Genomic DNA, 24543 nt, shown 5'->3' with positions numbered 1-24543 from the left:
GTGTGAGACACCTGGTGTGAGTTTATTTAGCTATTTCTTTAAGAAACAAACCATGATTATGTGATGATCAGAATTGTAAGTAAGAAAGAGGGATCCCTTTTCATCCTTCTGTTATCAACACAGGAGCTCTTTCTTACTGCAGGATGTGTTGCTTCTCTATAGTCAAGACTTCCTTGGAGATGAGTCTGGAAGCTGAAAGAAGTGATTATGTTTTATAGACAGGAAAGCGTCTATTTTAAAAATCACAGAGTAATGAAGTTGGCTTCTTATAAATGCTCCTGGTGTCCTGTAATATTTTTTCTTTCCGTTCAGGTGAAAGCAGTATTAGGGAAAACAAAATGCTTTATTTTATGCCTGTGGAATCTAAATAGCAATCACAATAAATAATCTCATTGTTATACTATATAAAGTATACAGTGTTGTGAATAACTGCATTTCTCAGATGAAGAAATTAAGTGTTAAAGAAGTATATGAATGACTGGTCCCGGCTATAGTAAGATGCCAGAGAAATGTCTCTGCAGTTCTGACTGCCTCCGACCTGGGTATACTGTGACACAACACGGAACACATAAACTATGGAGTTTGAATCTTATCTGTTTAACTTTTAGCTGAGACTTCCATCGTCTCATTTAGCCATGTAGCCCCTCAGGTTCCAAACTAAAGAAGTCATGATAACTCTACATTACCCTAAAGGGCTGCTGTGAAGTTTAAAATCATGTATTTAAGGTCTCTGCTACATATTAAGTTAATAGTTGTTCTTTCCTTTTTGCTTTCTTGCCCGGTGTTTCCCCCACCATTCTCCCTTTGTAACAACTCTGATTTGTGCTGAATTAAAAGGTGGGGGTGAAATAAGCAGAGTTAAGTGTGTTCCGATACGGTATGATTTGAGGAATCTTGAGGGGTTTTCTTGCCTTTGCAGGCCTCCTGTTACCTCCACTACTGTTTGACCTACTGAAATGTTTCCCCTTGTCCAGTGCAGTGGAGAGATGAGATGAGAAATCTAGTTGTGGAGGTTTAGTGAGACTAGCCTTTAAAAACTCAAGACTTTTTTTTTTTTCCAGACGTTTTTGACTTTTCGCTGATGCTTTAGTTTAGAATATGGCTGTCCTATCAAGAGATTCTTTAATTGTAGAAAACTGTGACTTCCAGCTGACTAGACTGCTTTAATATTAAATAAAAATTTGCATTATTCAAGTTTGATGTTGAAGGATGTATGATAATGCTTATTTGTTTATTTTAGTCCAAGGCACCTCATAGGGGAGACTGAAACAACAGTGCTAATTTTTCTGATCAACTTTGCATCGCCTGTTACTCATCAACTGTCCGGATTCTTTGTTTTGTTTTGTTTTTCCTCTCTCTGTGCTCTTCTGCTTCCTTGTAGAGTCTGCTTAACTAATAAGTTCTTACCCAGCAGCGGGGCTGTGGAAAACTCCTCTCTGGATTTTCACCCAGATCTCTTTTTACAGATTTTTGGAGTCAACTCTCTTTTGTAGCTTATAATCATCCAGAACAACCTAATGTAGAATTCAAGGTCCTTTCCTCTTGGGATAGATACTTTTTTTCTGAACAACATTGTTCATGAGAAGTAGAGTTATACAACTTTCTGTGGGTGAATTAGAATGTCTAACTTTGTTGTTGTATAATATTATTCTGTTTTTTAACAGAGTACAAATGTAGGCAGGTAGCATTTCCATTGGGGAGACAGATGTATAAGAGTTTAAAAAGATCTGTATTCTTACCACCACTGTGGCCCCTTCCCTTCCTTCTTCTTTTTCCTCATTCCCTCCTCTTTCCTTCCTTCCTGTCTTCCTTGCCTTTTTTTTTAACTCTTACATGGTGTCTTGAATATCGTAGTAGTAGCATTTCTTTCTTGGTGCCCTGTTGAAGGAGCATGTACCCTTTGTAATACTGGACTGAGTTTATGGGAGTACTTGCCTCATAATCACATGAGTTTGTGGTTAATATGGGTGGACAGATTTTATTGGGATCTTTCTCTTTGGTCACAGGTTTAGCATTTGTCAGTATTGTTTAATCAAGCCAAGAAATGTGTTTTTAGTTTATTTAATTTAGTTATTCTTAAATAACTAAAAAAATAAATAACTAAAAATCCTTAAATAGCTAAAGAGAGTTCCAGAAAAACATCTACTTTTGCTTTATTGACTATGCCAAAGCCTTTGACTTTGTGGATCACAACAAGCTCTGGAAAATTCTGAAAGAGATAGGACTACCAGACCACCTGACCGGCCTCCTGAGAAATCTGTATGCAGTTAGAACTGGACATGGAACAACAGATTGGTTCTAAATCGGGAAAGAAGTACATCAAGGCTTCTTGTCACCCTGCTCATTTAACTTATATGGAGAGTACATCATGCAAAATGCTGCGCTGGATGAAGCACAAGCTGGAATCAAGATTGCCAGGAGAAGTATATCAATAATGTCAGATACTCAGATGACACCACTCTTACGGCAGAAATAAGAGCCTCTTGATGAAAGTGAAAGAGGAGAGTGAAAAAGTTGTCTTAAAACTCAACATTCAGAAAACTAAGATCATGCTATCTGGCCCCATTACTTCATGGCAAAAGATGGGAAAACAATAGAAACAGAGAGACTTTATTTTTTGGGTTCCAAAATCACTGCAGATGGTGACTGCAGCCATGAAATTAAAAGACGCTTGCTCCTTAGAAGAAAAGCTATGACTAACCTAGACAACATATTAAGACAGTATATTAAAAAGCAGAGACATTACTTTGCCAACAAATGTCTGTCTAGTCAAAGCTGTGGTTTTTCCAGTGGTCATGTATGAATGTGAGCATTGCACTATAAAGAAAGCTAAGTGTCAAAGAATTGATGCTTTAGAACCATGATGTTGGAGAAGACTCTTGAAAGTCCCTTGGACTACAAGGAGATCCAGCCAGTCCATCCTAAAGGAAATCAGTCCTGAATATTCATTGGAAGAACTGATGCTGAAGCTGAAGCTCTAATACTTTGGCCACCTGATGTGAAGAGCTGACTCATTAGAAAAGACCCTGATGTTGGGAATGATTGAAGGCAGGAGGAGAAAGGGATGACAGAAGATGAGATGATTGGATGATATCACCGACTCGATGGACATGAGTTTGAGTAAGCTCCGGGAGTTGGTGATGGACAGGGAAGCCTGGTGTGCTGCAGTCCATGGGGTCACAAAGAGTCGGATGTGACTGGGTGACTGAACTGAACTGAACTTATTCTTAAATAAAACTCTTAACTACTTTGTGTATATGTGAATATTGATTTATATATGTGCCTTTGAACCTAGGTATAAATATGTGTGAATGTGAAACTATTTTTAGGGAAAGCCTTTTTTTTTTCCTTGAATAAATAGTATCATGGCCAACCATGTAATGAAAAGTCTGTGGCACTAATCCAACAATTTGGAGCCATTTATAATGTGAACTATTCAGGGATGAACTTAGTAACCAATTTACATTAAAAATTAATCTAGTGTGAGCCATGGTACTTTTTCATAGCATTCTTAATGTGACTAGAAATTCATGGTCTAAAAATATATTTATGTAAATTGGTAGTATCTAGAAAATAGCTCAGGTAGTAATAATTTAAGCTACTTATTTTTTTCACTATGTTGTGGCACTTTAAAAATAAGTTTACACATACATAGCCAGACAGGGGGAGTGAGTGGGAGGCCTCTGGTTGAGAAAATTCTTCTCTCCTTTTATCCTAGTTATATTGGTGTTTTTACAGTCATGAATTTGGTACTATCCTGTTTTTCTGGTCTTACAGAGTGACCCTTTTGGGATTATACCTGATTTGCATTTCCTACTGAGTTAGATATTAATATAGTAATTGCTAGGTAATAAAAAAGTTTAGCAATCTAATGGAATGGCTTTCCTTTTTTTTGTTCTTCTGATAGTCATTTGACAGTCACATTTTCACATCTCCCTTAGATTGTCTTTATGCCCAAGATTTTCTCATTTTGAATCCCACTGCTATTATGATAGAGGTGAAAACCTTAAGGGAGAAGTAACCCTGATATATAAAATTGTATAAACCATAAAAGTACCCAAAGGGATCCAACAGTTCAGTAATTTGTCTTCTATTTGAGAAAGTTGCATGGGGCTCCTCTGCACCTTACTGTGTGAATGTCTGTCTTAGAGCAGTCATCTTTGCATGTCTTACATTATGTTAATCATTTTGCTTCTAGCACCTAACAGACAAGGACATTAATGATAATGACCATGTATCTTGTTTCTCTGTAGGAGGTCTCTAGCAGAATATGTGAGCCATTGAAAGGAATTGGTGAATCTGTTTTCTTGACATAGCATTCCTGTAGCATTCCAGGAATCCTTTTTTTGTTTGTTTACCTTTGTTTTTATTTATTTATTTTTTATTATAAATTTATTTATTTTAATTGGAGGGTAATTACTTTACAATATTGGTTTTGCCATACATCAACATGAATCCGCCACAGGTGTACACGTGTTCCCCATCCTGAACCCCCCTCCCACCTCCCTCCCGTACTATCCCTCTGGGTCATCCCAGTGCACCAGCCCCAAGCTTCCTGTATCATGCATCGAACCTGGACTGGTGATTCATTTCATATACGATATTATACATGTTTCAATGCCATTCTCCCAAATCATCCCACCTTCGCCCTCTCCCACAGAGTCCAAAATACTGTTCTATACATCTGTGTCTCTTTTGCTGTCTCACATACAGGGTTATCGTTACCATCTTTCTAAATTCCATATATATGCATTAGTATACTGTATTGGTGTTTTTCTTTCTGGCTTACTTCACTCTGTATAATAGGCTCCAGTTTCATTCACCTCATTAGAACTGATTCAACTGTATTCTTTTTAATGGCTGAGTAATACTCCACTGTGTATATGTACCATAGCTTTCTTATCCATTCATCTGCTGATGGACATCTAGGTTGCTTCCATGTCCTGGCTATTATAAACAGTGCTGTGATGAACATTGGGGTACACGTGTCTCTTTGAATTCTTGTTTCCTTGGTGTGGATGCCCAGCAGTGGGATTGCTGGATCATAAGGCAGTTCTATTTCCAGTTTTTTAAGAAATCTCCACACTGTTCTCCATAGTGGCTGTACTAGTTTGCATTCCCACCAACAGTGTAAGAGGGTTCCCTTTTCTCCACACCCTCTCCAGCATTTATTGCTTGTAGACTTTTGGATAGCAGCCATTCTGATCGGTGTGAGATGGTACCTAATTGTGGTTTTGATTTGCATTTCTCTGATAGTGAGTGATGTTGAGCATCTTTTCATGTGTTTGTTAGCCATCTGTATGTTTTCTTTGGAGAAATGTCTGTTTAGTTCTTTGGCTCATGTTTTGATTGGGTTGTTTATTTTTCTGGAATTGAGCTGTAGGAGTTGCTTGTATATTTTTGAGATTAGTTCTTTGTCAGTTGCTTCATTTGCTATCATTTTCTCTTATTCTGAAGGCTGTCTTTTCACCTTGCTTATAGTTTCCTTTGTTATGCAGAAGCTTTTAATTTTAATTAGGTCCCATTTGTTTATTTTTGCTTTTATTTCCAATATTCTGGGAGGTGGGTCATAGAGGATCCTGCTGATATTTATGTCGGAGACTGTTTTGTCTATGTTCTCTAGGAATTTTATAGTTTCTGGTCTTACGTTTAGATCTTTAATCCATTTTGAGTTTATTTTTGTGTATGGTGTTAGAAAGTGTTCTAGTTTCATTCTTTTACAAGTGGTTGACCAGTTTTCCCAGCACCACTTGTTAAAGAGATTGTCTTTTCTCCATTGTATATTCTTGCCTCCTTTGTCAAAGATAAGGTGTCCATAGGTGTGTGGATTTATCTCTGGGCTTTCTATTTTGTTCCATTGATCTATATTTCTGTCTTTGTGCCAGTACCATACTGTCCAGGAATCCTTAACTCTGCCTTTACTTATGCTCACAGCTTCCCATTTTCCAGAGTTGAGTGTTATTTTAATAAATGTGTTTACTTAGAAAGTCTTCTGTGAGAGGAGAGGAGGGAGCCTTAAGAGGGAGCAGATATATGTATAATGATGGCTGATTAGTTGTATGGCAGAAGCCAGCACAACATTGTAAAATAATTTTCCTCTAACTAAAAAATAAATTAAAAAAAGAGAAAGTCTTCTGCACAACAGTTATTTCTGCATATTAACCCAAAGTAAGTCTACCTGATTAATATTATTAATTAAAAAATAATTGAATGTGACTTCAGAAGGATTTTGGAGTTCTTTTAGATTTGTTTTTTCCCCAAGTTATATTTTGTCAAACACTAATTTAGTAAGGCTTATATATATGTATATATTTTATGTAACAAAAAGACTTATGTCACAAAATAAATTTGGAAATTCTGGGGTTGCAAGAAGATAACATTACTTTTCTTTCATTAGAATGTTAACATGAGCTAATATGTTTAAAGAATTAGATATAATACATGTTTTCTGTTGAATGTTTTTTATTTTTTGGTGAACTTTTGATACCAGTGTTCTCAGAAACAGGTTGGGAAATGCTGTTATAGACCAACCTTTAACAGGAAGGAAGCAGAGGATCAAGGAGGTTGTTTATGTCAGGGATGACTAAGCTGCATCCAAGCATGGTGACTAATAATTGCTGTCTTTAGCTTGTTTCAGGGGAGATTTTTTTTTTTTTTAATTGAAATCACCTAACCAAACCCACTGTGCAGTAATGTTGGAAAGCAGGGAAGAGAGCTGACCTGGCTGAGCCGTGGTTTATAGTATAACAGCAGATTCCCGTTGAAATCCTTTTTCCTTTCCCACCTTAAGTACAGCTAGCTGTTCTTATTCTTGTCAGCCAGAAGAAGCTTACTCATAAAAAAGGAGCTGAGATGTTAAAAGAACAAAGGTTTGAGTGCTGAGATGCATGACACATTATGATTATTATTTTTCTACTTGGTTAAAAGCACTCCTTTTGACCAGCTAATACATTGTACAAAACAGGTATCACTTTGTTTCTCTTTGGTTCATTTTTGGCTCTTCACATTGAGAAAGTGCCCTATTACTATGTATTCATTAGGAATAAATTTGATAGGAAAGCAATTATAAAGTCCCTTGGAGGGCAGTTTAATAACTTTGGCTGACAGTTGGACCTGGTAGTTTTCCTCTATATTTTTATTCAGTTACATAAAGGGAGACTTTTTGTTTTCAGGAAAATAAACCACTTAAGAAAATGCAGTGTTGGGTGTTTAGTCAACATGACAACTCAGGGAAGTGTTTACATTTTCTTCTACTTTCATAGTAAGATGTATATGGATTTAGGAAATTCTGAAATAGATATTAGTGTGAGGAGAATAAATTATCTTGTCACACCCCTCCGTAACTGGTTACTTGATTGTAACGCATAAATGTAATGAACCTGGCACAGAGGAGGGCACCCAGTAACATTTCCAGATTATTACAGTGTGTGTTGGGATGTCAAGACATTTGACTTTTAAGGTTCACTAGCTCAGACTCTTCATTTTACAGATAAAGAATTCAGGCCCAAAGAAATTCATTTTAATAGTTAATGTTTTTCTTCCAATGTCTCTGAAGCATCTCTGACTTGAACTGGAACTTACCAAATATATGTATATATTTACACAGTTTCATGAGAAATTTCCAGCATAGAAGTCAGTTACAGAATATATGTTAATAATATAAATTTGAATTTAAGCCTATTTCGTGAACATTAAAAGCTACGTACATGGATGTGTGTGTGCTTACATGCATGCTCAGTCACTCAGTCGACTTTTGTCCGACTCTTTCATGGTTTGTAGCCTGCCAGGCTCCTCTCTCCATGGAATTTTCCAGGCAAGAATACTTGAGTGGGTTGCCATTTCTTCCTCTAGGGGATCTTCTTGACCCAAGGATCGAAGCCAAGTCTCCTGCATCTCTTGCATTATCGGGTGGATTTTTTACTGCTGAGCCACCTGGGAAGCCTTCCAAGAATACTGATAACCTCTGCTAATTCATCTAGCCTCAGCATCCAACTTTTTTCTACACTGATATAAGAGAAAATTAAGTCATTCAGATGAATTTTATTTGCCTTGCAGTCTTAGTATATTCTTCATTTGACTTATTCAGAAAAATGCAGAAAGAATGGTGATTAATTCTTGCCTCAGAAGTAAGCCCCTCAGAACTGCCTGTGATTTTTATTACCATTTGTATCAGTGAGTACTGTTGCCATATTTGTAAGATCTTTAAGAACCTAGTAACATCTAGGGATATTCTTTTTTAAAAAGTATACATAAACAAAGTTTATGTGCTATTTTATTGGACCTTTTATAGAAATAATCTTCAAATTCCAAACTCTATCTCCAGCTCAAAATCTTTAGGAACTTTTCACCCCTTACATTATAGACCAGACTTTTAACAATTGACCTATAAAGGGTGCCTAGCATCCAGCCTCTGTCTGTTAAACCTCATCTTTCTCTAACACCCCACATACAGTGTTCTAATTGGACTATTGGTTGTTTTCTAGAGTGATGCCCATTAAAATATTTATAACTTTGCTCGTGTTGTTCTCAGCAAAGAATATCTTCCCTTGCCTGTTGGAATCCAGTTCTTTGTTTAAAACCTAACATTAATGCAAAGCCTTGAACTAATTCATATAAGCAGAAGTAGTATTCCCTTTTTTCTGCGCTCATAGACATTTTCCCCCTTTTTTCTGAGGCATTTACAATTTGATTGTGTTATAGTTATTTGTGTATTGCTTTGTTTTCAAAGTGGGGTGGTGATTTTTTAGGGGATGAAATCAGAATGTTATTTGCCACTCAGCAGCTGCTGAAAACTTGCCTGGAGATGGAGCATAGGAGAGACAGGAGGAGGACTGTTTTCTGTTTTGTTTTTTTTTAAGTAAGACAGCCATCCTCTAATGCAAAGTTAAATCACAATCAGCTGAAAGATTCTTTAAAAAACTTTTTTTAAATGGAATGAAATCAGTGTATATATACATTACTATATATAAAATAAACAGCTAATGGGAAGTTAATGGAGCTCAATGTAGCAGTCTGTGACAACCTAGAGGGGTGGGGAGGAGGTTCAAGAGTGAGGGGACATATGTCTGCTTGTGGCTGATTCATGTTGTTGTATGGCAAAAGCCAACACAATATTGTAAAGCAGTTATCCTCCAATTTAAAATAAATTTTAAAAAAGGTTATAGATTATGGCAGTCTTCCTCATTCAGACTTAGTGAATCATCATCTTGGAAAAAGGGCCCATAAATATGTATTTTAAAAATTCTGTTCCATAACCAGTTTTAGGAATAGTATATTTGAATATCTTCAGGTTGAGTTAGATTTAAATTTAATTAAAAAACCTTTCTCCCTCATCTGTATCTTGTGCGCTTCCTGTTAAGCAGTCGTCTTTGACATTTGGACAATGTGAGCATAATACCAGAAGGTCTAGAAGACCATAGGCAGAGCCACAAAAGCCTGGGAGTGGAATGTCAAACCACTGACCAGTAGGGTTACTGTATGGCGTTTGTTCTTTCTCTGAAGTATTTATTTTTCTTCTCTCTGTATTTGCAGGACATTGCTCGACTCTTGCAAGAAAAGGAGTTACAGGAAGAGAAAAAGCGAAAGAAACACTTTCCAGAGTCTTCTGGAGTCAGTGCTTATGGTGATAGTTACTATTATGAAGATGGAGGTAACAATTCCTGTCTTTAGACTCAGTTGCAAGACACCCTTTAAATTTGTCTGTAGTGACTCTAGGGCCCATTTAGATTGTGGTGAAATTTTATCTTATCTAATGAATCCATCTGTTCTTTAGATGGATGACCGGAGTCATTTTTATGGCTGTAAAATGTGAATATAGTTTAGCAAAATCTGACATGTGTTCTTTTGCATTATTGCTACTTAGAATGTTATATTACATTCTAAGCACATAAACTAGGGTATGGAAAAATGGCAAATGAGTCTCTGCCTGAAGGAAATCTGGGCAGTACTGTTTGAAGCCTCAAAGTAGCATAAATAATAAAGGAGGTACAGCATTTATAGATTACTGAATACCAAAGCTTTTTTCCTATGCCTCTTATCTTTTAAACCTAGGCCAATGGATTATCCTGCTGGTGACAAAATTGAATATTATGATTTTCTGTTGAGGTTTCGCTTTTGATGCTTTCTTTGCTATTTCTACCATATAGAAAGTTTTCTGAGAGAGAGAGATCCCTTCTCTAGTGCCTGCTTCTGCAGTGTGGTGGTGGTGTGGTGGTGGTGGTAGCACTTGTGGTAATGGTGATTCTTTATCTTAAAAGTGTGTTGGGAAATGAGTATTTGCAAGTATTATTTAGTTCTTTTTAATGACATGTCAAAGGAAGGCTATTTCCTATAGTTTTTAGTGTCAGTATTTAACTGTAGTTCAGCTTGGAGACCATGTGCTGTGCTGTACATAGTCGCTCAGTCACATCTGACTCTTTGTGACCCCATGAACTGTAGCCTGCCAGGCGCCTGGAGATTGCCTGGGGATTCTCCAGGCAAGAATACTGTAGTGGGTCACCATGCCCTTCTCCAGGGGATCTTCCCAGTCCAGGGATCCAACCCAGGTCTCCTGCATGGCAGACGGATTCTTTACCCTCTGAACCAACTTGGCTTCTGTGGTAGCTCAGTTGGAGACCATATTTAGGATACCAAATACCAACCAAATAACATCTAAAGGCAGCTTCTAGAGAATAAAGATTTTAAGATGAGTAATCCCCAAGGCCCCTGAAAATTAATTATCAGTTGCTTTTCTATAGTATCATAAAACGTAAGTAGGTATTTTTCTTTGGTGAGTAGAATGAAAAGTATGTGTATGTAGATAATAGGATTATTATAGTTGAGTCTTCCAGTCACATTGTTCTAAATCTTTCAAAATGAGTAGAGCTCAACTCGAACACAATTAGTAAGCAGATTGATTCTCTACTTGTGGCTCGGTGTGTTCTTCCACATGTGAAATGCTCAACTCTTTTTTGATAGCCATTTTCCTTAACCTGTTTTTTTTTAATAAAATGATGTAATACATCATTCAGGAAGAAAAATTGCCAGTATTTTTCTGTACTAGAGATCAGAAGGTAAAGAGTTACTCATCGGCTTTAATTAAAATCTTAGAGATATGATCTAGTGTTTTTTTGTTTTTTTGTAATTCTGCCAGAAGGCACGTTCATTGCAGATAAAAATATAACCATTCTAAACTTGAATCTAGAAACATTAGGGTGGTAAATAAGTACACTAAAGTACTGATTTTAGCAATCCTCTTTTAAAACCTGTCACTTACTTGAATTGGGACTCAAACCTGATGGTTTTGACCAGAGTATTGTCATTGTGATTTATCTCTGTAGACATTCAGGGATACCTAAATTTTTAAAAAAATTTGCATTTAATGCTTTTGTAAAGTTACAGAGAATGCTGTATGTGCTTTTCTTGGAGTTGGGGCTGGGGGATTGGGAATAGGATCTAGGGATCTCCTGAATGTGTACCTGTAAAGTAGTGTTGGAATTTCTCTTCAGTTGTGTTGTTGCTGGGAGATGATACATTGCTGAACATGTGATCTTCGTTTATATGCCTTTGAGTTAGACCAAGGTGAGTTCCACAGAAACCACATTGTAGTCCACCCGACGTTTACAAAGCAGCTGTATGTTCTTTGCAGTGGTCCTTTCCCAACACATAAGGGATATTCTTGAATTGTACTTCTCTGCCTTTGCGTGCAATATAATTTTTGTCTTCTTATATAATAATCACAGTGAATCATTATGGAAATGGTCGCTTTAGCTTTAATTTTACTTAAACTTTAATAAATTAATCTTTAAAAAGTAATCATTTATAGATTTTCTACAAATCTGGAATTATCCAAAACCCCTGTCAGATTTATATCAACTGAAATTGTATATCTTATTTATGAAGCCATGTTTCTCTTTCAAAGCCCCTTACCTGTATGGCTGGCATATTAGAGGTTTTTTTTTAAGTCATTGTCTTTGGAGTCATTAGACCTTGATTCAAGTTACATCCCTTCCTTAGAAAAATTGTAATATTAAGGAAGTTATCCACTATAATCACTGTAATCCTTTTTCTCATCTGTAAAATGGAGATTCTAAAAATACATCCTTCACATGGATGTTGAAAAGATTAAACAATGGAATTTTTGTGAAGACTTATTAAACTCTAAAGTATTATTATTTGTACATATATTAATGTAAAGCGGACTTCCCTGGTGGCTAAGATGGTAAAGCGTCTGCCTACAATGCGGGAGACCCAGGTTTGATCCCTGGGTTGGGAAGATCCTCTGGAGAGGGAAATGGCAACCCACTCCAGTACTCTTGCCTGGAAAATCCCATGGATGGAGGAGCATGGTAGGCTACAGTCCTTGTGGTCACAAAAAGTCAGACACGACTGAGTGACTTCACGTTTCACTTTAATGCAATGTGTGTATTAAATATTTGGTCTGTCCAAACAAAAATCATTTTGTTTTGAAAGACAAACATGGAAGAATACAAAATGTTTGCAAATATATTTGTGTGTGTGTGTATATATATATATATATATATACACACACATACACACACACACATATATATGTATATGTATATACATATATGTATGTATTGCCTGTAAGGAAGTTAATTATATTTGCCAAATAACTTGGTCTCAAGAAATATAGACGTCTCAGTCCTTAACTGGACAGGGTTTTAAAGGATTCAAACATTCCTCCATCCGTGTCTTCTTTTTTGCCTCAGGTTTAAAGATATCACAAGTGATCACAATAAATATTTTTCCCTATCAACTCTGTGAAAATGTAGTAATAGCCCTGTTCTAATTGTTGCAACACACTTCGCTAAAGTACAACTGTTAATATCTGTTAACATATTAAAAGAAGTAAAAGTAAAACAATCATGACTTCACAAGTCGATGTTAAAAACAAAACCTTTCTTTTCTCTATGTGGGTTTATAGGCAGGCTTCACTCCTGCAGTTTTCTGTGGGAACATTGGTATTAACACTAAACCATTGTTTCCTCCTTGTGATCATCCTTTAAGTAGCTGGTCAGTATTATGTTAATTCACAGCAGTAGTAAATAGATTCTTTGTCAGTTGTCAAGATACATTTAAAATAATAGTTTGCGTAAAGCATACTTTTTTATTACAGACAGTAATTGTCTGTTTCACTTTTGCTTTATGTAAAAAATAAATTCTATCATAAATTATGAAGATAAATACCTCTACAGACTTTTTAGAAGACAGGTTTTAATTTAGATGTCGTCTTTGAAGCAAATGTTCTTTTCTTCTGGAAAGCTCAAGAAGAAACCATTTAGAGTTTTGAATGCAAGCTTTTTTTGCATCATTGATGCATTTAAGACATATCCATATCTCCCCTTCCTGTATTCCTTCACTAGATTAACAAATATTAACAAAAGCAAAGAGCCCAAAACCAAACCAAACAAACAAAAAAAACCCGATAACTAAGGAAAGGTATGGTTATTTATTTTTTCTACATCCCATCCAGTTGCAAGAGCTGTTGCAAATGCAGTTCAGCAAGTGACTAATTCCAATGGGGAATCTTGGCTGTTTTAGCAATTTTCCATGTAATTAGGATTTCTTTTTGTTATTTCCCCATTATAGTAAAAATCTTTGGAAATGTTAAATATGCTATTGGAATATGCGTTTTTAATTCATTTCCTTTGTTTTCATAGTTTTGCTGGTTCCTAAAAAAGACCTGACAACAAAGCACCATGTATGTGCTGTTTCTCTAGTTTCTGTTAAACTTAGGGACTTGTATATTTAGCACACGTTGTATTTCTATATACAGAATACAGTATCATAAAGTTTTCTGAAATATGTTTAGGAATTGGCTTCTTTTTATGTATTCCGTTATGACATCTATTTTTAATTATTTTCCTCTGCACAGCTTCAAGTAAGATTTGAAACAGAGTCATCCAAAGATAACAGGGTCATTTACTCACATAAAATTCTCCTTTGCTCCCTCTTCTTCCACACTGAACTGTAATTTTTCTGGGAATGTTTGCTTTGGCCACCTAAGGGGAGAGTGTGGAGGAGTACAAAATCTGTGGATCATCTGTCTGGACCAAGTAGAAACTAGCAATATTCTGATCTAAATTTATTGTTATTTCCAATAAGAATATTTGAAAGTCTGTGACTGGAATCACAAAGTATAGTTCTTTTTCTATTTTTATAAGATTCCCTCATCTCTTACTTACCACCCTCCCCCACCATATACTAGTTCCAAATTGATTTTATAAATAGAAAAGAACACTTAATGACTAGAATTTTTGTTATTGGCAAATATTAAACTACTGTGTTAATCCTTCCCTAATCATGATCAAACTCTTCTTTCAGATTTAACTTATTTCATTTAATTTCATTATAGTTTTATTACCTTTTTGGCTGTGTACCTAGAATCCTTCATGTATGCACAGACCATTCTGGCAAATACTCATCCATTCGTTTCAGTTTGTTAAGCTGAAAAAATGGTCTTCTTCCCTTTAAAATATATTAAGCTTGAGGCCTGTCTCCATCCTGTAGTGAGTTCATACTGAATCATTAAGCTAACCTGCATTTCTGTTTTTCACGTTCCTCCACCTCCGCTCAGACCAGCCACGGTCAAGGAGGGCAAGGGAGGTGGGTTCAGGAAGCTCAAGGCCTTGTAGACTCCAACATGAGGAAAAGACTGTGAAGCACAGGAGGGAGAGACCCAGACATCCACAGGAGAACTTGGGAGAACCGGAAGAGCATTGTGCATCAGAGAAACCTCCGTCATCTTCTAGCTCGGGTCAAGTGAGGGACGATCCCCAAGGTAACACTGAGCCTGAAAGAAAACGCTGTGGCCACGAGAGGCTCCGGAGACCTCCCCTCCCCAAGATCAGCGGTGAGGTGCTTCTGAGCACCGAATCGGATGACTGGGAGGCTCACTCTAGCCATCGAACTCGGAAGTGGGAAAAACAGTTCAGACAGCAAGACCAGCTCTCTCCCAAAACCTCACGGAAAGCGGGGCTTCCCTGCAAGGAAGCCATTTATAGGTGGGACCATGGGCAAGGTGAGCACAGAGAGAGGAATCGCAGGCCCCGGACTCCTCCCTTCTCAGAGAGTGAGGAGCAGCTCCCACTCCGTGACACAGGTAATGAAGGCCGGCCTGGTCGGAAGTGCTGCTACTGTGTATATACATACAAACAAATGTATCTGTTAAGCACTGTAGACATGTCCTTTCTCTCTGGTTTATGCTTATGGCTTTGAAATAAATCCTGGACCAGGTATTATAAAAGGTATTTACTTAATCTCAAATCTCAAGAAGGAGAATATCTGTACCTTTTCCCTTCTGCTTTCTAAGAGAATACACACTCCTTGCAAGGTTCTTCCAGCCCCACAGTTGCAGTGGAGGTACTCGTCCCAGGTACAGTTTTTAATCTGCCAAGACCTTACATCAGAGGTTCTGATACTAAAGCAGTGCTACTGAGTTTCTGATTTTGATTCCGTGAACCCAGAAGGTCTAATGACACCACCTTCATAATATTTGCCTCCAAAGAAGACCTTCAGGGCTGGAAGTACTGGATTTTCTTCACCTCATCTTTCTCAGTTGTGAAGTGAGAGATGAGACAGGTGGTCTCTTAAGATAGTGTTTTCAAATGGTGAGCCTCTAGTTTGTTTTCATCAGAATCAGCTGGGCTATTTCCTAAAAATGCAGATTTCTGGATCTTACATGTGTTATCAATCCCTGGAGTGCAGCCTGGCAACTCGGGCTTGTTTTACCAGGAGGTGATTCTTATGTTCTTAAAGTTTGAAAACAGTTGTTTTGAGTTCCTTCCTGTGCTTTAACCAGCTTCAGCTCTACAGTTGGTGCTCTGAAGCACCAGTGTCAGGTAAGTTCTTGGTACTTACTTACAAATGAGGTGAATGAGCCTCCCATTTCTGGCATCCCTGAGGCCCTACTCTGAAGTCCGTCAGTGACACGATAATGTTCTCTCCATGCTTTTCTGGAAACTGCCACTGTGATGTTTTTCCATATGGCTGTACCACTACGAGTTGTAGCACTGGCTGTCTGATGTTTCAATTAGACTGTACTCATCTCCCTAGTTTTCTTTTGCTCTTATGGAATGTTTACAGAGACTCGGGTTATTGGGGGGAAAATACGAAGGAGGCGACTCTTCTTACTTCCTTCCATTTACTGTTGCCCCGCCAACCTCTGCTTCTGGTTTGGAGAGTGGTTTCTAGGTTGCAGGTTCATGTTGATTCTTTTGGTTCCCCCTATCATTTTATCTCTTCCTGCATGTTAGTCCTTTAAGTTTTTAAAGGACTTGGTGATAAAGAAAATGAAAATCCAGTTCAGCAAGTATCTATATGCCGCAAATCTTGCCTCAGGCTTTATGTTTAGGGGTATGTTTATGGATCTGAGCCTCAAACAGTTCATGAGTCAAGCCGCAAAGGTGGATATGTAAACAAGCAATTGCAAATTCGATATACTGTGAACAAAGAGCTCTGGGGCAATAGAGGAGGAAGTGATAAAATCTACCTGGAGTATGTTTTGTAAGTTACTTTATATCAGATTTAGAAAGACGTAGGAGTCCAAAAAGTCTCAGGGAGGAAGGCTGATTTCATCGACCTCTGTGTTTCTGAGTTTGTGCCTCCAACCCGCTAAGTGTGCTCTGAGGGCTGGTTAACCTCTATGGCTTTTTTAGTATGCTCAAGGGTATTTTAAACAGACTCAGAAAGGGTGGAAATAATATGAAAGAAACTCAGTGACTCACAAACCCTACTACTGGAGTTGTAGGCAAACGTTTTGTTCCTTTTATTTTAATAGCATAAGAGTTTTAAAAACAGTGTGACTAGGCAGTTACTAAAATGGCAACAACATAGCTGCTAGCATCTGTCATCTCATTTTCAGCTTACTTTGCAGATTTCACCTACAAAGACTTTGTTGGCATTTGATTTTGTGATCCACCCACCACCCTAGAATAGGTCAGAAGATTACATTAAAGTATAATTATGTACTGGTGTCTATTCTTGCTGTTGTAAAAGTTCTTAAAGTTGTTAGCATAGGCCAAAGTTTTGTTTAACCTAAAAATGAAAAAACCAGCAGGACAACAGAGAGCTAGTTCTAAGAGCACTGGTTTGTGGTACGATCCATTGAAAAAGGAACACAGAATAAAACTGCTAAATTAAATATATGATTGGCTAATTTTCTAAAGAGCAGTAAATCCATATTACCTTTGAGGGTAACATCACTATTGGGCTATTAGATTGAAACAGCTTATTAATTTTCTGCAGTTTAACTTCCAGCCTCTCAGAGCCATTAAACACCATTCTATGATATTTCCCAAGGCTGGCTTTTTACAAAATATGCGTGAATGGTATCAGGATCCATGTGTCACCATATTAGCTTATTCCATAGTTTGAGATAAGTTTATCTTGAATACCAGTACTTTTAGCAGTTTTATTTTATCAAAATTTCTTTAAAGGTAAGCTTTGTTTGTTTATTGAGGGAGGTTCTTGTTTTCTCACACTGGAGAATGTTGAACAGAAAAAGATAAGCAAGAATTTGATTAAAAAGTGATTGTGGAACTGTTGAAAATATGGCTTACCTGGTTTTTTGAAATCTGGTTTCCAGATTATGTTTAGGTTACCAAAATGAAGACCGCCATTTTCTTAATTTCTTTGAATTAACTATATTTAATAACATTTTGAAGCATCTCTATTTTCCGTAATGACAGGCTTACAGTGTACTATCTGGAACTCCTTCTTAGGTACTTAGAAAAGCTCTTTTCACCTTTGGTATGAAATATGCTGCAGTTAGTCAGCAGCCTTGTCAGTCTAGAAATCTAGTATTCCAGGCTGTAGAAATTTTCTACTTAATGAAGTCCACAAGTTCCAAACAAAGAGTTCAAATAAACTCTTCTCTCTCCCTCTAAATATTTAACCTAGGGAGAAATTACCTCAAAATTTAACACTTTTTATTTTTATTGGGGTATAGTTGACGTATAACATATAAGTTTCAAGTGTATATTTGTATTTATTGCAAAACAATCACCAGAATAAGTCTAGTTAACATCATCCCCATACTTAATTACAATTTTTTTCTTGTGATAAGAACTTTAAAGATGTATTCTCTTAGCAACCTTTAGCTGTACAGTATAATACAGTCTCCATACTGTACATTATATCCCCATGACTTATTTATTTTATAACCGGAAGTTTGTATTTTATGACTTTCTGTACCCATTTTGCCCATCCTCCAATCCCTCCTCTGACAATCACACATCTGTTCTCTGTATCTTTGGGCTCAGGATTTTTTGTTTTGTTGTTTTGTTTTAGATTCCACATATAAGTGAAATTATATATTATTTACCTTTCTCTTTATAGTCCAGCTCTCATCCATACATGACTACTGGAAAAACCAAAGCTTTGACCACACGCACCTTTGTTGGCAAAGTGATGTCTCTGCTTTTTCATATGCTGTCTAAGTTGGTCATAACTTTTCTTCCAAGGACCAAGCGTCTTTTAATTTCATGGCTGAAGTCACCAACTGCAGTGATTTTGGAGCCCCAAGAAAAGAAAGTCTGTCACTGTTCCCATTGTTTCTCCATCTATTTGCCATGAAGGGATGGGACCAGAGGCCATGATCTTAATTTGATCAGATGTTGAGTTTTAAGCCAACATTTTCACTCTCCTTTTTCACTTTAATCGAGAGACTCTCTATTTCATCTTCACTTTCTGCCATAAGGGTGGTGTCATCTGTATATCTGAGGTTATTGATATTTCTCGTGGCAATCTTGATTCCAACTTGTGCTTACCTAGTCCAGCATTTCTCATGATGTATTCTGCACATAAGTTAAATACAGCCTTGATGTATTTGGAACCAGTCTGTTTTTCCAAGAGAGTTGGACTATAAAGAAAGCTGAGGGCCAAAGAATTGATGCTTTTGAACTGTGGTGTCGGAGAAGATTCTTGAGAGTCTCTTGTACTGCAAGGAGATCCAACCAGTCCATCCTAAAGGAAATCAGTCCTGAATATTGGAAGGATTGATGCTAAAGCTGAAACTCCAATACTTTGGTCACCTGATGCAAAGAACTGACTCATTTGAAAAGACCCTGATGCTGGGAAATATTGAAGGTGGGAGGAGAAGGGGATGACAGAGGATGAGATGGTTGGATGGCATCATCGTTTTGATGGACATGAGTTTGAGTAAGCTCCAGGAGTTGGTGATGGACAGGGAAGCATAGTGCAGTCCATGGGGTTGCAAAGAGTCAGACATGACTGAGCGACTGAACTGAACCTTTCTCTTTCTTACCTTACCTACCAAGATGCCTTCAGGGTCCATTCCTGTTTTTGTAAATGGCAAGATTTAATTTTTTTTAATGACTGAATAATATTCCTCTGTGTGTGTATGTGTGTGTATAAATCTCACATTTTCTTTATCCATTTATCCATCAATGGGCACTTAGGTTGTTTCATGTCTTGGCTATTGTAAATAATAATACAGTGAACACAGGGTGTACATATCTTTGAGTTTGCATTTTCATTTCCTTCAGATAAATTCCAAAAATAGAATTACTGGATTGTATGGTGGTTCTAATTTTTTTAAAAAAAAATTTTTGAGAGACTTTTATACTGTTTTTCATAGTGGCTACACCAACTTACATTCTCACCAAGAGTGCACAAGGGTTTTCTTTTCTTCACATCCTTGCCAGCACTTGTTGCCTCTTGTCTTTTTGATAATAGTTATTCTAAAAGTGTGCCCTATGATACCTCATTGTGGCTTTGATTTGCATTTCCCTGATGATCAGTGATGTTCAGCACCTTTTCGTACCTGCTGGCCATCTGTATGTCTCCTTTGAAAAAATGTCTGTTCAGAGCCTCTGCCTATTTTTTAATCAGATTGTGTTTCTGCTATTGAGTTGTATGAGTTATTTATACATTTTGGGTATTAACCCCTTGTCAAATATGTGATTAGTGAATATTTTCTCCCATTCTTTTTTTCTCCCATGCCTTTTTGTTTTGTTGAGCTTCCTTTGCTATGAAGAAGTTTTTTAGTTGGATGTAGTCCCACCTGCTCTTTTTACTTTTGTTTCATTTGATTTTGGTGTTGAATCCAAAAAATCATCTCTAAGATAACGTCAAGAAGCTTACTGCCTGTGTTTTCATCTAGGAGTTTTATTGTTTTGGGTCTTATGTTCAAGTATTTAATCCATTTTGAGTTAATTTTTGTGTATGGTGTAGGTAGATGGTCAAGTTTCATTCTTTTGAATATGGCTGTCCAGGTTCTGTAGCGGTATTTACTGAAGAGACTGTCCTTTCTCCATTGTGTATTTTTGTCTTCTTTGCCATAAATTAATTGACCATATATGCATCTAGGTTCTCTGTTTTGCTCCGTTGATCTGTGTGTCATTCTCTCTCTCTCTCTCTTTTTTTTTTTTTTTATTTTTGGCTGCACAACTTGCAGGATCTTAGTTCCCCAAGCAGGGATTGAACCCACACTCTCAGCAGTGAAAGCTCGGTGTTCTAACTACTGGACCCCCACAGAATTCCCATGTGTCATTCTCTTTATAGCTGCCAGGAAGTCATAAACTTAACACCCTTTCAAATCAATTAAAACTGTTCATTTTACCATTGCATTTGAATGCCTTCCAAACATCCTTGAGTGATAGTAAAGCAAAATATTTTCTTAGTTAATTGTATGGTATAGAGTAGGTGGCACAGCCATAGAGAAAGTTTAGTTCTCGAAATCTGAGTGCATTTCCACTGTATTTCTTCACTAGATGGATTACTTGAAGGAACAGGGTGTGCTCTCCCCTGTTGTCCTCATCTAAGCTTTGGACTGCTCGTGGAAGTGTCATTTCCCTGTAGATGGGCATGAAGTGAAATTGTTAGTCACTCAGTAGTATCCGACTCTTTGCGACCTCATAGATTGTGGCCCACCAGGCTCCTCTGTCTGTGGAATTCCCCAGGCAAGAATACTGGAGTGGATTGCCATTCTTTTTTCCAGGGGATCTTCCCTACCCAGGGATCGAACCTAAGTCTCCTGAGTTGCAGGCAGATTCTTTACCGTCTGAGACACCAGGGGGCTCTGTAGATGGGCATATGGTACAGAAATCCATCTTGTCCATTGATTTTTCCCAATGCTTATCTAGTTCTATTTATTTTTCCCTAAAATCTTCCCTTTTAGTTACAACCAAGCTAATCATAACTCAAGGAGGTTTATCTACTCTTGGGAGTGAGTATGCCACTGTTTCCTGATTGTCCCCAACAACTTGGAAATCTGCATTAAAACTAGCCCAGCCAGCATAAGATCTGGAAGCTCTAAAGATGATGTGAAGTTGAGTAGTTTCCATATTTTGTGTTAGCTGGTGCTAATCAAGCCTAACCTAAGAAACCCAGGTTCACTAGTCTTCACTTGTGGTAAGGCAGATGAGCCTGTGGCTTTTGGTTTTACCACAGTGCTGGATTTAAAGCTCTATAAGAGGCTGCACCAGATAAGTAAACTCTTCATTTGCCCAGAATTTAGTTGTATTTTTTTCCTTTACATTTTCCTCTTTTATTTAAAGCAAGTGAATCATAAAGTAAGGCATTTTGATAAAAATTATGTTCATGTGCAGTTAATTTGATGGACATAATACACTAGTAGTTCCAGAGGTGATACAACCAGTGCATCCTAAAGGAGACCAGTCTGGGTGTTCATTGGAAGGACTGATGCTGAAGCTGAAACTCCAATACTTTGGTCACCTCATGCGAGGAGTTGACTCATTGGAAAAGACCCTGATGCTGGGAGGGATTGGGGGCAGGAGAAGAAAGTGATGACAGAGGATGAGATGGCTGGATGGCATCACCAACTTGATGCACATGAGTTTGGGTGAACTCTGGGAGTTGTTGATGGACAGGGAGGCCAGGCTTGCTGCAGTTCATAGGGTCACAAAGAGTCGGACACGACTGAGCGACTGAACTGAACTGAACAAAAGCCAGATCTCACCCACACTACATGTATTAGAATCTCAGGGGTTTGGGTTAAAAATGTTCACGTGTATTTAAAGTATTCCAAGTGATTCTGATGTATAGACATGATTGAGAACCACTAATATAAAGAAATAGACAACTAGGAGTAAATTACTTTTCCTCCCTTCAGTGACACAGTTACTGAAAGTCACTGTTCCAGATGGTTAATCTTGTTCACTGCATAAAACATTTTTATTATTTTTGAAAATAATATATTGTTGAATACATTGTTGAAAAATTGTAATTTATAAAGGATAACAAGAGGGCAATACACACAATTTTGGAATAACCATTAGCATTCACCACCTAAGAGTTATAAAAGGAATATATGCTGCCCTAGTGGCTCAGATGGTAAAGAATCTGCCTGCAATGATTCTTTATGATTCTTTCATGTAGGAAACTTGGATTTGATCTCTGGGTCAGGGAAGACACCCTGGAGAAGGGAATGGCAACCTACTTACCAGTACTCTTGACTGGAGAATCTCCTAGACAGAGGAGCCTGTTGGGCTACAGTCCATGGGGTCACAAAGAGTTGGACATGACCGAGTGACTAACACACATAACATTTCAAAGTAAAAAGTCAAAGATCCCTACTAGTCTCCATGTTCCTTTCTCCTCAGAGCAAATAAAACTCTCAGGGTCATGTGCTGTCTGACATTTCACTTAAGTTATATCCTCCTTAAAATTTAAGAACATTAAACTGATCAGAGCGCTGAGAGAGATCTAAAGCAAGTGAATTTGGAGACCATCAGAGCAAAACCCAGGGCACGGCCACTGGTTGGTTAGTAGGCACTGCCACAGAACTCCCAGGCGATGCTGTTTCTCTTCCCTCTGAAGTAAGGTGTGCAAGGCTGAGGCAGAAAAATGCAAAGCCTCTCAGCTCTTCCAGCCTTGACAACTTAGTCTCTTCAGAATTCCAACTAACTTTCTTTTCTCTAAATTCTTTTTATTTCAGGGACTTAATCTTTTTTCACTTCCTGTTTTACAAAACCTTCACTTACAGTTCTTTGTATGGTTTACTTCTGTTGGAGAAACTGAGAGGCAGTTTTTACCCGGCAGGTTTGGGCGGGTAACTGTGTTTAAATGTGTGGATTACCTGTATCTCCTCTCCCATGCCTAGGGGAAACAGTCATTTCCATCACACCCTACACTGAATTTTAGAGTCGATGCAGTATTGTCACAGTTAGATACTGAAGACAAACTTCCTTTTCTTAAATGTTGCAACTTCTCATGAAATTACCCAATAGCCTTATTGCACTGACTTTTTTCTAGGAATGAAGCCCAGAGTGATGAAAGAAGCAGTTTCTACGCCATCACGAGTGACCCACAGAGATCAGGAATGGTATGATGCTGAAATTGCCAGAAAACTTCAAGAAGAAGAAATTTTGGTGAGCAGAATTTAACACAAGATTTTAGGTGAATCAGGTTTTTTTGTGAATTAAATCAACCTTGGCATTTACATAATAGGTGTTTTAGTCCTTTCTGTTGAGAAACTGATACCTTTTTTTATGGATGCAAAAAGCAAAACAACAGGAATAAAGTGTCCAGTTTAATTCATTGAGTAAGCAGTCAGTTCAGTTCAGTCCATTTGCTCAGTCGTGTCTGACTTTTTGTGACCCCGTAGACTGCAGCACGCCAGGCCTCCCTGTCTATCACCAATTCCCAGAGCTTACTCAAACTCATGTCAATTGAGTTGGTGATGCCATCCAACAGTGTTGTCCTCTGTTGTCCTCAGGGTCGTTTCAAATGAGTCAGTTCTTCAATCAGGTGGCCAAAGTATTGGAGTTTCAGCTTCAACATCAGTCCTTCCAATGAATATTCAGGACTGATTTCCTTTAGGATGGACTGGTTGGATCTCCTTGCAGTCCAAGGAACTCTCAAGAGTCTTCTCCAACACCACAGTTCAAAACCATCAGTTCTTCAGTGCTCAGCTTTCTTTATAACCCAAATTTCACATCCATATATGACTACTGGAAAGACCATAGCTTTGACTAGACGGACCTTTGCTGGCAAAGGGATGTCTCTGCTTTATAATATGCTGTCTAGGTTGGTCATAACTTTCCTTGCAATGAGTAAGCATCTTTTAATTTCATGGCTGCAGTTGCAATCTGCAGTGATTTTGGAGACCAAAATGATAAAGTCTGACACTGTTTCCACTGTTTCCCCATCTATTTGCCATGAAGTGATGGGACCGGATGTCATGATCTTAGTGTTCTGAAAGTTGAGCTTTAAGCCAACTTTTTCATTCTCCTCTTTCACTTTCATCAAGAGGCTTTTTACAGTTCCTCTTCACTTCCTGCCATAAGGGTGGTGTCATCTGCATATCTGAAGTTACTGCTATTTCTCCTAGCATTTTGATTCCAGCTTGTGCTTCCTCCAGCCCAGAATTTCTCATGATGTACTCTGCATATTAGTTAAATAAGCAGGGTGACAATATATAGCCTTGACGTACTCCTTTTCCTATTTGGAACCAGTCTGTTGTTCTATGTCCAGTTCTAACTGTTGTGGCCTGACCTGCATAGGTTTCTCAAGAGGCAAGTCAGGTGGTCTAGTATTCCCATCTCTTTCACAGTTTTC

At 37.7% G+C, this 24543-nt stretch overlaps 1 protein-coding gene across 2 annotated transcripts in view; it reads left to right on the top strand.

Moving 5' to 3' along the window:
* The window catches only part of CCDC50 (coiled-coil domain containing 50), an 85353-nt gene that overhangs the window by 40347 nt on the left and 20463 nt on the right, over positions 1-24543 (top strand). The window contains exons 5-7 of one of the 2 annotated variants that reach the window (NM_001429686.1): positions 9532-9649; positions 14579-15103; positions 23239-23354. In NM_001429686.1, coding sequence (NP_001416615.1) covers positions 9532-9649; positions 14579-15103; positions 23239-23354 — 759 coding nt within the window. The remainder of the gene's footprint in view (positions 1-9531; positions 9650-14578; positions 15104-23238; positions 23355-24543) is intronic. The other variant, NM_001038147.2, reaches the window with a different exon arrangement.

Source organism: Bos taurus, chromosome 1 (assembly GCF_002263795.3).
Source record: "Bos taurus isolate L1 Dominette 01449 registration number 42190680 breed Hereford chromosome 1, ARS-UCD2.0, whole genome shotgun sequence".
Taxonomy (NCBI): domain Eukaryota; kingdom Metazoa; phylum Chordata; class Mammalia; order Artiodactyla; family Bovidae; genus Bos; species Bos taurus.
Note: the sequence above shows the minus strand (reverse complement) of the source record. Positions and strands in the feature narration are given on the sequence as shown.